The sequence below is a fragment of the Carcharodon carcharias genome, chromosome 5, assembly GCF_017639515.1.
Source record: "Carcharodon carcharias isolate sCarCar2 chromosome 5, sCarCar2.pri, whole genome shotgun sequence".
Taxonomy (NCBI): Eukaryota; Metazoa; Chordata; class Chondrichthyes; order Lamniformes; family Lamnidae; genus Carcharodon; species Carcharodon carcharias.
Window position 1 is genome coordinate 171,282,925 of NC_054471.1, and position 15,864 is coordinate 171,298,788.

The window sequence follows — 15,864 nt, forward strand, 5'->3', positions numbered from 1 at the left end:
TAGTTAACACTGCCAGAGAAGGCATCACAAATGTCTGTAAGTTCTATCTGTGTTTTAAGTTTATATTCATACTCTTACTGTCTGTTTTCAGTTTTGCTTTACGTCAGGAAGGAATGTGAAGAGGTCTTTGATGCACTAATGTTGAAAGCTCCTTCTCTGAAAGGCCTAATGGAGGCAGTAAGTAAAGGAACATCCTCTTATTTCTCCTGATTACTTCACTTACACAGTAAATACAGGTCTGAATGTGAATGTTTCTCCTAGGGGAATGCTTTGCAGCTCTTTGGTACCAGGTGATGCTGCAGTGCTTGCAGTGTCCACAGAAAAGTTTTTTAAAAACATAAATAGTGCAACGCACTTATTCCCATCCTGGCTAAGTTCAGGTTCTTCTTCTACTTCTGAACTAACCACATGGGGATGTTGGGGGTGGGCGGGGGAATGCTATGGGAATTCCTCTCTCTAAATATTTAGGTCCTAAAGACTGGCAATTCATAGCAAACTGCATGTCCCAGCTGCTGTTCACAACAGGGAAGGTCCAGACCGTACCCAACCAGCTCATGCTTGCAAAACTCAAAACACAACGTCCAATATTAGATGTGATTCTGCGATTGGACAATATTTGCTAAATAATCCTCAGTGTGCTAAGAATTATGCTGACAACCAAGTTAAGATTGTCAGTCGTGTTTGTAGTTGCGTGTACTGGATGCTACATCTATTAATACAAAGGGCCCTGTCCTTTGGACACAGAAGGAACAAGTACACACATTGTGCCTGTTTCAGCTAAACAAAATAAGTGACAGCCATTCGTTCATGCATTTCTCAGTGTAATTCCTTCACCAATGAGGATCAAGCTGCCTGGTTTAAATTTCAAACAATGTTTGGTAGTTAAGTGTCAGCCACCAACATTGGTGCATTCTCCATGACGACGCTGCTACCAATCAGAGTCCACTTGCCAACTAATCAGCACTCTTCACATATAGTATAAATTATTGTTTCCCCCCTTGTATTGGTATTCTTGCGAAGTGTCCTGATGAGTGCAAGATGAAAAGCTTCACCATGTCTCTCTTTACAGCAATACTCAAGTTCTGTACCACCACATGACTATAAATATTTATCTGTGTATATACTAAAGACCGAGGCATGAGTATAGGGAGCATTATTTCAACATTTGCCAATGAACAAACCTTGGAAATGTAGTAAACAGTGAAAATGAAAGGAGCAGACTTTAGGAGAACAGATTGGAGAAATGTGCAGATGCATGGCAGATGAAATTTAATGCAGAGAAGTATGAACCGATGCATTTTGTAGGAAGGCGAATTTAAATGGTACAGTTTTAAAAGGATGCAAGCACAGTTATCTGGGAGTCCACAGACAGAAATCTTGTAAGGTGGCAGGAAGGATCTTGAAGAGAGTGCAGAGATGATGGCACCAGGGTCGAGGGACTTCAGTTATATGGAAAGACTGGAGCAATTGAGATTATTCTGCTTAGCACAGAGAAAATTGAGAGATTTAATAAAGGTGTTCAAAATTATGAGGAATTTTGATAGAGTAGAGAGGGAGAAACAGTTTCTACTTGTAGGAGGCTCAGTAACCAGAGTGCACGGATTTAAGATAATTGGCAAAAGAGCCGAGTGGAGATGATGAGCATTTTCTTTACATAGTGGGTTGTTATGACCCCGAATGTGCTGCATGAAAGGGGAGCAATCTGTAGTATAACGCAGTTGTATAGATACTTGGAAAGGAAAATTTTGCAGGACTATGAGGAAAGAGCAGGGAAGTGAGCAATGTTCCCTCTAATTTTTTCCATTCATGCATGGAATGAATTTTATTATGTGCACCAGTATCAAGGTGATAAGTGCCACCAGCAAGCAGGAGAGAGCGTGAGCGGAAGGGGCCACAGGAAAGACAAGTGGTGAGTGAAGCCCAAAGCTGACGGAAGTGAATTTCAGCTGTTAATTCCACCTGATTAATCATGTCAGGCTTGGCTCTCGTCTGTTCATTTCCTTTCGGGGAAGTCTACCAGTTCTTTGCTCATGGATAGATAGTAAACCTCATTTAACCATCAGGATGTGCACGGTTGTAATAATTAGGTGCTTCTGCGCAGGCACACAGCTTAGAGGGAACACTGGAGTCAAACTAATTAGTTCTTTCAAAGAGTGAGTACAGACATATTGGCTTGGATAGATATAATTCTATGAAATCACAATTATTTTTAAAAGGAACACCTTGATTTTTTGGTCTGTTATTCTAGATTTCAGAAAAATATGAAGTACCCCTTGAGAAAATTGTAAAAGTCTACAAGAAATGCAAGAAGGGGTGAGTAACTACTAACTTGCAGTTGGCATTGATGATATGGCGAAAGTCATCATGTAATGAGTTATTAACAAATATATCTGCTTTTCCCCATTACAGCTTCCATTCTCAATCTGTTGAATCAGAGAGCTGCACACTTGATTGCACCTAGTACAAGTTTGCCTAGTCCTTCATTCTTAGGCTTGACCATGTTAAAAACTGCAATTCCTCCCTTATCACCAAATGCTGTTTCCCCAGGGTTGTCCTGGAGGGGAGGAGACAACCTAGTGCTCCTTTTCTCCAAGATGAACTGCCTCACCAAACCCCTCTACTTTTACCTTCATCTCCAAATATGAAATGCTTGTGGATCTCTCTAACATAAAGCCAACACTGCAGATTGTCTCAAATTCTTCTATCCTCCTGCCTCACCACTCCTAACATCGCTTAGCTTCTCTTGTTCCTGCCCTGTTGTTGAGCCAATCTCCCTCTGTCTATGCTCTCCAAGTCACCTCTTCTATGAAATGCATGCTTCTTTCCTAGATTCTCTCCTCACCCTAACTCATGGCCAATCAATTTAGCTTTAATGGCTCCCATCTCTGCTGACATTATTAATAGCACCCTTTTTCTCAGGTGTTAACTCTGTCCCTTCCCTCTCTTTAGAAGCCCTCTGAATCATCTGTGCTCCTCAACAATAGTTCAATCCCTAACTTCCCTCACATCCATAAGGTCCTTGAACATTTCAACACTTTCCAGTTCCATCCCCACCTCTCTGTCAAATTCTTGTACAAATTCTTCTGATTCAGCTTTTGTCTGTGCTCATAGCCCTAGGACAACTCTGGTCGAAGTTACAACTGGAATCCGCTGTGGCTGTACCCAATGTGTGTCACCATCCCGAGTATGCGTTGTGGATGCCCGCAATGTTCTATTCCATTACTTCTCCTGTTATCCTGGTCAATGAGGTTTCTCATGTAGTTTTGCTCCTCCTATCTCAACGAAGCTGGGGAATCTCCAGTAATGGAATTTATTTCAGCCTTTGCATAGCCACCTTTTGAAGTTCCCCCCAAGTATCTGTTACTGACCCTTTTTTTTTTGTCCATGTGGTGGTACTTGGTGAACAGAGGTTATGTTGATGACGCTCAGCTCTTCCTCACCGCTGATTTCCTTCACCTCAAAACATATCTGTGTTGTCTGATGAGTCAAAGCTTCTTCCAACTGAACATCAAGACCAAAACCATTGTTTTTAGCCCCCACCATCAACTCTGCACTTCTTCCATTAATTCCATTCCATTGACTCCATTCCCCTCCCCAGTCACTCACTCATGCTGTATGAAACCTTGACATTCTGTTTCAATCACACTTGAGTTACAAGCCCTAATTCATGATCATGACTACTGATTTCCATCTCTGCAATACTACCTGGCTTCACCCCCACTACACTGAAACTCTTAATCACATTTTTTTCATTTATAAACTCAATTTCTGAAATACTGTTCTTGCTGTCCCCTCATCCTTCACTTTACATAATCTCTTAAAAACTCAGCTGCCTGTAACCTGTCCTGCATTAAATTCCACTCATCCATCCTCCCTGACTTTGTTGATGTCTCACAATGGCTTAAAGCATTGCATTTAAAATATTTGCACTCATCTTCAGTTCCTTCCAAGACTTCATCCCACCCCAATTCCACAATCTTCATAGCCTTTGCATCCTTCAGTCCTCCAGTTGAATCCTATTTTATACTGCCCTCTTCCCTTCATGCCATCAAGGCCAAAGGCTTCAGCTACCAGGCTGTTCTGTCCCAAATTCATACCCATAATCCCGCCAGCCTTTTTTTCCCCACCTTTAAAAGCTTAAAATCTATGTCTTTAAATCTTAAATTATGTCTTTAAAGCTTTCCATCACTTCCTAGTCTGACCCACCATAGCTTAACAGCCATTCTTTTTTTCCACCTCTTCTAATGGACCTTTGGGAGTTTTCTGCTTTAAAGATGTTCTGAATGCAAGTTATTGGTGATGACTTTTATTTACATCCAATTTAGGCACAGGTGTAGGTCATTCAGCCTCTCAAACTTCTTCACCCATTTAATTACGTTGATTTATGCATCAACTCCATTTACTCACCTTTGATGAAGGGTCCTTTGATACCCTTACCTCGCCTAATAAAAATCTGCTGATCTCAGCCTTGAAAACTTTAGTTGTTTAGTTTTTATTGTTCCATTACTTTTTGGTTGCCTTCCCTTTAATGTGCATGGAGGATTTTAAGATATTTTCTGCCTTATCAACAAAACTGCTTTACTTTATTTCCGCAGTCCTAGACCAACAATGTCAATCTGCTTTTAACCTCCCCAGGGATCGAATCTGGTTCTTTAAAAATCTATTTTGTATACTTGGTACATCCTTTGTATATTTTGTTGATGTCACTTTGGTCATTGCACTTCTTAAGTTGCCTCCACAAATTTTTGCGATTACACTGTCTGACCCTACTTCCTCCTTTGTGCATACCTGCTGTGTTTAAATGATGATTCATCACATAGTAACTCATTCTTCCTCAAGTGTGGAATGTTTTGTCTCCTTTAAGTCCTTCCTCCTAACATTCTTCTAGCTTTCAAAGCCCATACTTGGTGTCACTTGATACAAATGAATTCATCTTGCTCCCTTTTCCACTTTAGTGGTCCTGCAGTAAAGCATTTGGGACCTTTCTGATGATATTGCCATTTAAAATCTGAAAGTGTTAAAGTAGCATAAGAATATATCAACTTTTTTTAAACATGAAAAGGCATATATTGACATGCTCTCATTCTGTTGCTAGCATCTTGGTGAATATGGACGATAATATAGTGAAGCACTATTCTAATGAAGACACATTCCAACTAAGCATCGACGAAATTGCAGGATCCTACAAGCTCACTCTTGCTGAAATATGAAGAGAATTGACTAGTAGTTATTTTATAGCTCATTCTGTCTTATGCATTTTTTTGGTCAGGCTAATGCCACATGTACAATGTGAGAACAGAGGAATAGAGGAAAAATGTGCAGTGTGAAAATGTGATATATACCAGACATACCATGTAAGTCAATACCAAACTCCAAAGTGAAAGTGTGTAATACCCCAGCAAGTGTTATTTGTAATCATAATCACCTTAAGGTAAGCCATCGCAATGAAGTAACAGCTAATTGCCCCCGTACAATGACCCTTGGGCTTCCACCATATTTCCTCCAATCCTTTTTCTATTCATTCCCTATTCCTCAATTCAATTCTTCACCACTGATATATACATTGATGTAAACAAAACCTAAAACAAAATGCATAAAGTATCTCGATATATGTTAACCAAAGAACATTTGCAATAAAAACCAGTGCCCTTGTTAGATTTGTATATATTATATATAAAATAAAAAGTGCATAGCAGTGTCTTTCAAAGATGGAGCGCATCTTGCTGTTCAGATGATAACAAATGTACGCCTTGGTGTGTTACCGCCTTGTAAAAGATGCCTCAGTAATTGAGTATCTTATATTTTTATTATGGAAGGTAAATACTGTTTTGTCTCAATTCATGTCGTAAGTTCAGATTTTAGAAATTTAAATGTTACATTTTATAACTTAATCTGCTGCAGGAGTTAATATTTGAGACAGAGCACTTGAAGAATGTTCTTTGTTTCACTTTCACACAAATGGTGGTAAGACTCCTTTCCATAGGTGTTGCACTACCTTGACTACAGGAAAATGCAGTGAATGGCTAAAAAAAAGCCATAGAATTCAAGCCATGTTTTTGTGTATATTAAGTGCAATATATTATCACAGAAATATATAACTTTGTACTACCTTTTATCATTGTCATTTACAAAAAAAAAGGTTTACTAAGGATGAGGGTCTGGGTCTTTAAGTTTTACAAATAAACTGTATTGTTTAATTTTATTTAATGAAAAACCTCAACTGTATTTCTAAATGTTTACGATGGAATTTTTTTTTTTTTAGAAAAACAGTTAAGGCCAATTTAAATTTTTTGGGTTTCCTGGGCAAATGTAAATCGTCATTAAGCCTGCAGTTTTCTTTTCCGGTAATCTTCCAATTTGAGGTCAGGTTAGTGCTTGTTTCAAACGAGTAGTCTGCTCTGACTATTCACCCTCTGACAGCGATTAGCAATATAATAGGTCACTGCTATCATAAATAAAGTTATAATATAACAAAGACAGAAAATGCTGGACAAACTAAGCAGGTCTAGCAGCCCCTGTGTAGAGAGAGAAACAGTTAACGCTTCAAGTCTGAATGACTACTTCAGACTCGAAATGTTAACTCTGTTTCTCTCTCTACAGTTGTTGCCAGACCTGGTGAGTTTTTGCAGCATTTTCTGTTTTTATTTCAGATTTCCAGCATGCGCAGCATTTTGCTTTTATCATAAATAAAGTTAGCCCATAATGGAGTAATTATAGAAATGTTAACATTAATTTGTTAACACTAGTTTTGCACAATGTACTAGAAGTTAAGTATAAACTATATTTTATGGCATCCTTGCCATATGAAGGACTCTGTTGTTCTTCTAAATTGAAGCATGCATGCATTGAAGGGTTATAGTATGTCATTAGCCTGTGGCAGATGATTTGATTTTGAATCCCAGAACCAAAGATTTCAATAACTATCAACAATTTCAAAACTTGCTAATACAGTTTTATGGCACATCTTTTTCTCATCACATTGTAAATTTGTTGTGCTCATGTTACGGGCAGAGTTGCACAACTGTACATGGTGGCTGAGATATCCAAACATCTGCCGCAGTCTGTTTATAGGACACTGCTGAATGGCTTTAATCTTAATCCGCATTTTAAATAAATAATTAGTGCTTTTAAAATTTCAGTGCCCCTAGGGGCACGTTTTGGATGACTGCTTACTGAAGAAACCACATACTGTGGCAGGGTCACACTGGTTACTGCCTCTCACCTGCTCCATGAATAAGCAGAAGAATTACTCCTATTGGCCCTAGTGGATTGGAGCCAAATTACCTTGTATTTTCACGCATCCAGAAACGCCCAAAGGAATCCGCAACTGATATTTGGAGGCTGACACTGCCATTGATGATACTCATTCTGACTGAAAAGATAGGTATGCCGGAACTCCCGTCACTGGGGGTCCTTGGCTTTTTCATTCCTGCACTCGCTGATCTTGCAAAGGCTGGACAGAAAATCCCTGATGTAAAACCAGCTTCCAGCGGCTCTAGGTCCTGGCCCAATTTGTGGCCCTTTCAACACACTCTTGTCATAGTCATAGTAAAAATGGGTGCAGCTTATGGTCCCAAGTTTTATCCCTGGTCTGTGCCAAGTTAGCTGCTTTCAGTCACAATTGAGGGATGTGACACATGGATGCAGCTCCCATAGTTCAAGAAGGGAAAGAAATCAGCCAGAGCTGTCATTTGAAATTGTGCTAAAGCACTGCTTGCTGGACATGTGTGGGCGTTAGGTAGGGGGAGATGGGTTCAACTGTGACGGTCCCCATGGTCAAATGTCATGCTGATATTACATTGCCTGGAAGTGACCATGTGGCCAAAGTACCAATCTTTATTCATTGGCCTAGATCCAATATTTGATTTTTAGAAGAGGAAAACATTGGACGGAAAAAATAATTGCTAAACCAGGCATGATTGCGTAACATTTTGACAAACCCTTTGGCAAAACAAATTTGGCTGGGTAGAGATATGATTGTGCTGCCTATAAAAATGATTTCTTTTAAAACTATACTATAATTATAGCAACAAATTATTCCTAATCAAACCTCATCTTGGTGATCACAGCAGAAGGATACTGAAATATTTTGGCAAAAGAATTCCCCTACTACCAAATGTTTTTGTTAGCACTCTGTTGTAGAGAATTAACAAAAAAGACAATCTTTGACATTCATCAAAGTGTGAATCAAACGAAAGGAAAAAAGTAAATTAAAACTGAAGAGCAATGTCTGGCAAATAAGGGCCTGGCCTTTAATTGCTAAGGAAAAGAATTATTGCAGTTTTATTCAATTATGTAAAAAAGAATGACACTTCTCTATATGTATATTTTTGGTAAGAGGTCATGTTACAATTGAATATCATTAACACCTGAATATCCTATAGTTTTCCAAATTTTTTTAAGAAGAAAATGGAAATGGGCTTATTCACAACTGTTTTTATTATATTATTGAAGTGTTTTTGATTTTTTGAGATATGCATTTGAAAATATGTATTCAAACTTTATTGTATACCAAAGGGAATAAATTTTATATGGACATTTCTACACTGAGTCATGCAGTTAATGATAGATTGTTACATGGTTTAAATACAAACTAGTGAACAGTGGATGATTCTGGGATGTCAAATGAAATAGATCCCTTATCAGTCAACATAATTATGCCAGCAGTTCTGTCGAAGGGTCATGAGGACTCGAAACGTCAACTCTTTTCTTCTCCGCCGATGCTGCCAGACCTGCTGAGTTTTTCCAGGTAATTCTGTTTTTGTTTTGGATTTCCAGCATCCGCAGTTTTTTTGTTTTTATAATTATGCCAGCTTTGTGTTGACATACTGCAAATCACCTTTGTATCATCCTTGCACATAACATCTTGGGAGCAACCTACAGGAAATGAAAAGGAAACCATTTACAATCCATCCTTAAAACATTGTCTTCAAAGAGACCTAAAGCCGTAAGACATTTTGGGGCAGCTTTTCCTCTTTTGACCATAAGTAATCCTGTGAAGAATGTGTACTAGGAAGGATCCCACAATGTAATAGCACCAACGGTAGATAAATAAGCAAACTTATCAGAACAGATGATCTGGTCATTATCACACTGCTGTTTTTAATTGTTAATTAAAGTGGGATTAGAAAGGGCACCTAGGTGTCCTTGGGCTGGCATGCACAAGATGGGCCAAATGGCCTCCTTCTGTGCTGTAACTTTTCTATGGTTCTATGCCTGTGAGATCTTACTGGGTGCAAATTGGCTGCTGTGCTTCCTACATTTTATCAAGTGACTCCACTTCAAAAGTGCCTCATTGACATTAAAGTTCTTTGGATGACCCGAGTTTGTCAAAGGCACTATACAAATTTAAATTTTTATTTTTGATATGAAATCAGAGTTCACAACACACCGGTGAAATCATAGCAGCAAAGCGCAAGCAACTCTGAAGAAATGCCTGGCCATAATGTTTCAAATGCGAAATGCCCTGAAAATGCCAGTAAATTAAGGTTTACAATACTTTGGGCTTTATAAGAGAGGATCATAGAGTACAGGAGCAAAGAAGTGATAAATTTATACGCATTAATAGCCAGGCCCTAGCTTGAGTATAGTGTGCAGCTTGGGGAGCTCCATTATAGAAAAGGCATTGAAATCATAGGGAGTGTAAAGTGTAGCTTCATCAGGATAATACTAACTATAGTTATGAGGAGAGATTTGAGACATTGGGACTAAGAGAAGGTTAAAAGGAGATCTTTTAGGTTTTAAAAATTATTTGGAATTCTGATAGGGTGAATAAGGAAAGATTATATCCTCTGATTTTTTTTTCCCATTCATTTACAGGATGTGGGCTTCACTGACTGGGCCAGCATATATTGCCCATCCCTAGTTGCCCTTGAGAAGGTGGTAGTGAACTGCCTTGTTGAAACACTGGAGTCCGTGTGGTTTAGGTACACCACAGTGCTGTTAGGGAGGGAGTTCCAGGATTTTGATCCAGCAATAGTGAATGAACAGTGATATATTTTCAAGTCAGGATGGTGAGTGACTTGGAGGGGAACTCCAGGTGTTAGTATGCCCATCTATCTGCTGCCCTTGTCCTTCCAGATGGTAGTGGTCGTGGGTTTGGAAAGTGCTGCCTGAGGAGCCTTGGAAAATTCCTTTAGTACATCTTGTAGATGGTGTACACTGCTGCTACTGTGTGTCGGTGTGGAGGGAGTGAATGTTTGTGGATGGGGTGCTAATCATGTGGGCTGCTTTGTCCTGGACGGTGTCAAGTTTCTTGAGTGTTGCGGGAGTTGCACTAATCCAGGCAAGTGGGGAGTATTCCATCATACTCCTGACCAGTGCCTTGTAGACAGTGGACAGGCTTTGGGGAGTCAGGAGGTGAGTTACTTGTCACAGGATTCCTAGCCTCTGACCTGCTTTTGTAGCCACAGTGTTTATATGGCTAGTCCAGTTCAGTTTCTGGTCAATGGTAACTCCCAGGATAATGTTTGTGGGGGATTCAGTGATGGTAATGCCTTTGAACATCAAGGGGTGATGGTTAAATTGTCTCTTGTTGGAGCTTTTCATTGCTTGGCATTTGTGTGGCCTGAATGTTATTTGCCACTTGTCAGCCCAAGCCTGAATATTGTCCAGTCTTGCTGCATTTGGACGTGGACTGTTTTAGTATCTGAGGAGTCACGAATGATGCTGAACATTGTGCAATCATCAGTGAACATCCCCACTCTGACCTTATGATAGAAGGTCATTGATGAAGCAGCTGAAGATGCTTGAGCCTAGAACACTACCCTGAGGAATTCCTGCAGTGATGTCGTGGAGCTGAGATGACTGACCTCCAACAACCACAACCATTTTCCTTTGTGCTAGGAAAGCCAATGGAGAGTTTTCCCCCTGTTTCCCATTGACTCCATTTTTGCTAAGGCTCCTTGATGCTACACTCGGTCAAATGCAGCCTTGATATCAAGGGCAGTCACTCTCGCCTCACCCTGGAAGTTCAGCTCTTTTATCCATGTTTGAACCAAGGCTGTAATAATATCAGGAGCCAGAGTGGCCCTGGCGGAACCCAAACTGGGCATCAGTGAACAGATTATTGCTAAGCAAGTGCTGCTTGATAGCTCTGTTGATGACTCCTTTCAGTGAGTTGTTTAATTGTCCACCACCATTCATAACTGGATGTGGCAGGACTGCAGAGCTTAGATCTGATCTGTTGGTTGTGGGATTGCTTAGATCTGTCTATCACTTGCTGCTTATGCTGTTTGGCATGCAAGTAGTCCTGTGATATTGTTTCACCAGGTTAATATATAATTTTTAGATATGCCTGGTGCTGCTCCTGGCATGCTCTCCTGCACTCTTCATTGAACCAGGGTTAATCCCCTGGCTTGATGGTAATGGTAGGGTGGGGGATATGCTGGGCTATGAGGTCACAGATTGTGTTCAAGATCAATTCTGCTGCTGCTGATGGCCCCAGTGCTTCATGGTTGCCCAGTCTTGAGTTCCTTGATCTGTTTGAAATCTATCCCATTTAGCACGGTGGTAGTGCCACACACCATGATGGAGGATATCCTCAATGTGAAGGCGGGACTTCCTATCTGTGCGGCGTTCACTACTACCAATACTGTCATGGACAAGTGCATGTGCAGCAGGCAGGTTGGTGAGGATGAGGACAAGTATGTTTTTCCCTCTTGTTGGTTCCCTTGCCATCTGCTGCAGATGCAGTCTAGCTGCTATGTCCTTTAGGACTCGGTCAGTTCGGTCAGTAGTGGTGCCATCGAGCCACCGCTGATTGGGGAGTCAATAAAAAAAGTCACTTGGGGAGGGAAAATAGGAAAAATTTCATCATGCAGAGGGCTGTTATAGACTGGACTACATTGCCAAGGGGAATACTTGAGGCTGAGGTTTTAGGGGAAATTGGATAAATATTTGAAGCAGAGGAAGATAGAGGGCTGTAAAGAGAGCGTGAGGTAGTGGGGTTAAATTTGGATTGTTTGACCAAAGAGGTTACAGGTATGATGGATGGAATGACCTTCTGTGCTGTAAACCTTTGGTTCTAAGAGAATTATGGTTATCACCCTAGCTTCTGTCCCATTTATGATAGTACCAGCACTGTGGGTTTTGACCCTCACCTAGATACTTCAGTTTAAAAACGTGGGCCATGTTTGTACTCCTTCCGAGATAAGTTTTGTGCCTTTACTGGAACTGTTGAATCATTCTATTTACAAATCCCCATATTTGAATCTCGTGTTTGTGTTTTCCTGGCAATTTTTCCATTTGATGAGTCAGTGCTGGCTGTTCTATGTGTTGTTTTTAACGATAGTCAAAGGTCGGTGTCTATCAAAGACAGTGTGACCTGTCTACAATACTAGCAGCAATTTGTCAAAATTATCTAGTAAAAATGGAGTCAAATAATGAACCACCTCTTGATATTACATTAACTCTAGCCTATGAATTTCTTTTATCTATTGACACTATGGTGTTTTCAAAGCTGTTACTGTAATGATGCAGCAAACTTACAACATAAGCTACATTGATTAATGTTACTTCTAAGTCATTGTGTATCTGATGCAATAAAAATACTGAGCACATATTATCAATATATCATTCATATAGTGTGCAGTTCTTGATAGAGCCAAAATGTTCACCCATCACAAAAGCAAAACACTGGATGCTGGAAGTGCTCAGCATCTGTGCAGAGAGAAACCAAGTTAACTGATAAGTTAGTGTTATGTCATTGGTGTGAAACCTGAATCCATTTTTATAGTCAGAACGCATCTGAATCTTATTGGCGAGTTACCCAAGCATTTTCCCATGATGCTGGGCAACTCACCAAATTGGAAAGGAAAATTTCAGGTGGGTCTAGAGCCTGTTTAAGGAATGCTTGCACTCCTTAATGTGAAGTGAGAATCATCGAATGATACAGTATAGAAGGAGACTATTTGGCCCATTGTGCCATAGTGGCTCTTTGAGATGCAACATAAAGCTTTCATTTATGTGGGGCTTTATGCCACTTTTTGTACTACGGATGAAACCCATCCTTCCAGGCATGACATCTTCTTTGTGATATCTGATAAGTGATTAACAGCAAACAATTTTCCCCAAAGTTATCTGCCTCAAATGTGCAAATATATAGATTAGCTGGCCTATTGACCCTGCCCCTGACAATAGTATAAATTCCACACACCATGATCCATCCCCCCAGATCTACTTTCGCACAGCCACACAATCTCCTAGGAGAGAAAGAAAAACAATTTAGAATAGAAAGACTGGGAAATTCCTCACCAACTCCCAAAAGCAATTAACCAAGCTCCAGAGGCCCATGGTTAATTGGTGAAACAACCGCCAGTGGCTACCTTATGTCGGCTTGTATGTCACTCTCAGGGACTGATCCCAATTCTTTTTGAATTCTTAAATCCACAGCCACACTAGAAACTTGTTCCTAAGTTTAATAGTTCCCTGCAGAGAAGTGCCTCCTAACATCTAACCTAGTTCTAGACTTCTGTAACTTATAATACAGACTGCTTGTCCTCCTCACACTACTTTGGTCAAATAGCTTATCCATTTCAATCATACAAAATCCTTTCAGACCTCATTCAGATTGCCTTGGAGTCCATAACTTTCTGAAGTATGTTTAGTTATCTAAAATTGTCTATGCCAGTAGCTGATGGCCTTTAAACCAGGTTGTGAGAAAACAAGGGCCTGGAGATTTAGCCATGCAGTGCATATTGGGCACAAAATGGCCTTTAAAAAAAATTAATTTACAGGATGTGGGCATCACTGGCTAGGCCAGCATTTATTGCCCATCCCTAAATGCCCTTGAGAAGATGGTGGTGAGCTGTCATCTTGAACCACTGCAGTATATATGTTGTAGGCACACCTACTGTGTGCTAGAGGGGGAGTTCCAGGATTTTGACGCAGCGACAGTGAAGGAAAGGTGATATATTTTCAAGCCAGGATGGTGAGTGGCTTGTAGGAGAACTTCCAGGTGGTGGTGCTCCCATGTGTCTGCTGCCCTCGTCCTTCTAGATGGTAGTGGCCATGGGTCTGGAAAGTGTTGTCTAAGGAGCCTTGGAAAATTCCTTTAGCGCATCTTATAGATAGTGTACACTGCTGCTACAGTGGTGGTGGAGGGAGTGAATGTTTGTGGATGTGTTGCCAATCAAGCGGGCTGCTTTGTCCTGGATGGTGTTGAGCTTCTTGAGGGTTGTTGGAGCTGCACTCATCCAGGCAAGAGGGAGTATTCCATCACACTCCTGACTTGAGCCTTGTGGATGGTGGACAGGCTTTGGGGAGTCAGGAGGTGAGTTACTCGCCATAGGATTCCTAGCCCCTGACCTGCTCTTGTAGCCACAGTCTTTATATGGGTAGTCCAGTTCAGTTTCCAGTCAATGGTAAACCCGAGGATGTTGATAGTGTCTCAATATTGTTATGACTGATGCAGTTGATATAGCTGAGTTATTTAAAAATCCCAGAGCAAAGCTTCAAACCTATAATTTTAAGTGGTATGTTTGAGATGCGACTCTAAATTCAGGAATCAGACCCAGTTCTCAAGGTTTTACATTAAACTAAATGAAACATTTTATTAATTTACAGAGGTTAAAATATATAAATACACATGGCTACAAATTACGACTATCATAACTTTTAACAAATTCCCAAACTAATCTCCATTAAGGCAACAACAACCCATAGACTTAACCAAACACCAGGCAAAGCATTTTCACCTTATGAATTAAATTGAGGTTCTTTTCACTTTGATTCCTGTGGAGATAGTTGGAGGCTTACAGCTGCTTTTGATCTTACATTGCCTCTGCCCTGCACACACAAAACTGCTGAAGTTACCTAGCATCGCTCATTGGATGTAAATTCTCATTGTATCACCAATCTCTTCTAACAATAAAAAGCCCTTTAATAGTACCAATTTTGTCAGTAATATAAACATATGGCTTGATATCTGCTACATAGGTGTCAGTTTTCACCCCAATTCTTGAATGTTCTATTCAAAAAATGCAAATACACGCTATCTCTCTTACATATCAAAGCACCCAGACTAGCTGGCTTTAATCCAATTAAGACACACCCACAGACTAAACCTCTATTTTAAAATAAAAATATTTTCCAATACATTATATACATTAACAGCTTCATGACAAAATGGATGAGCACCTCCCATTATAGTGGTGAGTGTGTTTGCATTGAATTTAGGAGTTCATGGCAGGAACATTTAAAGGGAAATTATTCAAATTGGAGTCCTGCTCTTCTTGCAGTGACCATTTTCCATTTTAGGATGCGTTGGCCACATACTGACCTCATACAGCATAACGTGCTGCTAATTATTAGGAAGGCCCCCTCATGGTGGTGTTTAAAGGGATCATGTGACACTTGCAGGTTAATCGCTGGTTTTACATTTCAGGCTGTTTGTCAACATCTGAACTTTTTGCTATGTTTGAGCACTCTGAAATGTTCACTTTGTCTAAACAGAGCAAGTGCTTGTTGGTATTTACTGTTGTCTGTCTCAGAAATGTTTTGACTGTCAATAAGGGTCTCAAATTTGCCAATAGAGGTCTCAAAGGCTCAGGTAAACAGGCAAGGGAGACCACACAGAGCAGGAGTAGTTGCCAGAAGATGGAGGAAGGAACTCTGCTGGAGGCCATATCCACAGCAGGTACACAGGAGGAATGTCTCCCAAGTTGACTTTACTCAGGAAAGGGCAGGCAAGTGGCCAATTCCTACTGTCATGCCAGTATAGGCATGAAGATATTATACATTTTAAAGCTGTATTTTAAAATGGACTCAGCAGCTTTTTAGATGACTGGCAACATATCATGTGACTTTGGCAATATAGGTTCCAGTGGATCTGAAAATCAAGCAAGTACCTAATTAATATATGGA

The 15,864-nt window shown here is 40.2% G+C and overlaps 1 protein-coding gene across 3 annotated transcripts in view; it reads left to right on the forward strand.

The window, feature by feature from the left end:
• The window catches only part of LOC121277593 (grainyhead-like protein 1 homolog), a 106,917-nt gene extending 98,376 nt beyond the window's left edge, over nucleotides 1-8,541 (forward strand). For all 3 annotated transcript variants that reach the window (XM_041187118.1, XM_041187116.1, XM_041187117.1), the window contains 3 exons: nucleotides 92-177; nucleotides 2,249-2,313; nucleotides 5,096-8,541. In XM_041187118.1, coding sequence (XP_041043052.1) covers nucleotides 92-177; nucleotides 2,249-2,313; nucleotides 5,096-5,210 — 266 coding nt within the window. In that variant the 3' untranslated portion in view covers nucleotides 5,211-8,541. The remainder of the gene's footprint in view (nucleotides 1-91; nucleotides 178-2,248; nucleotides 2,314-5,095) is intronic.
• Nucleotides 8,542-15,864: the final 7,323 nt, after the last annotated feature.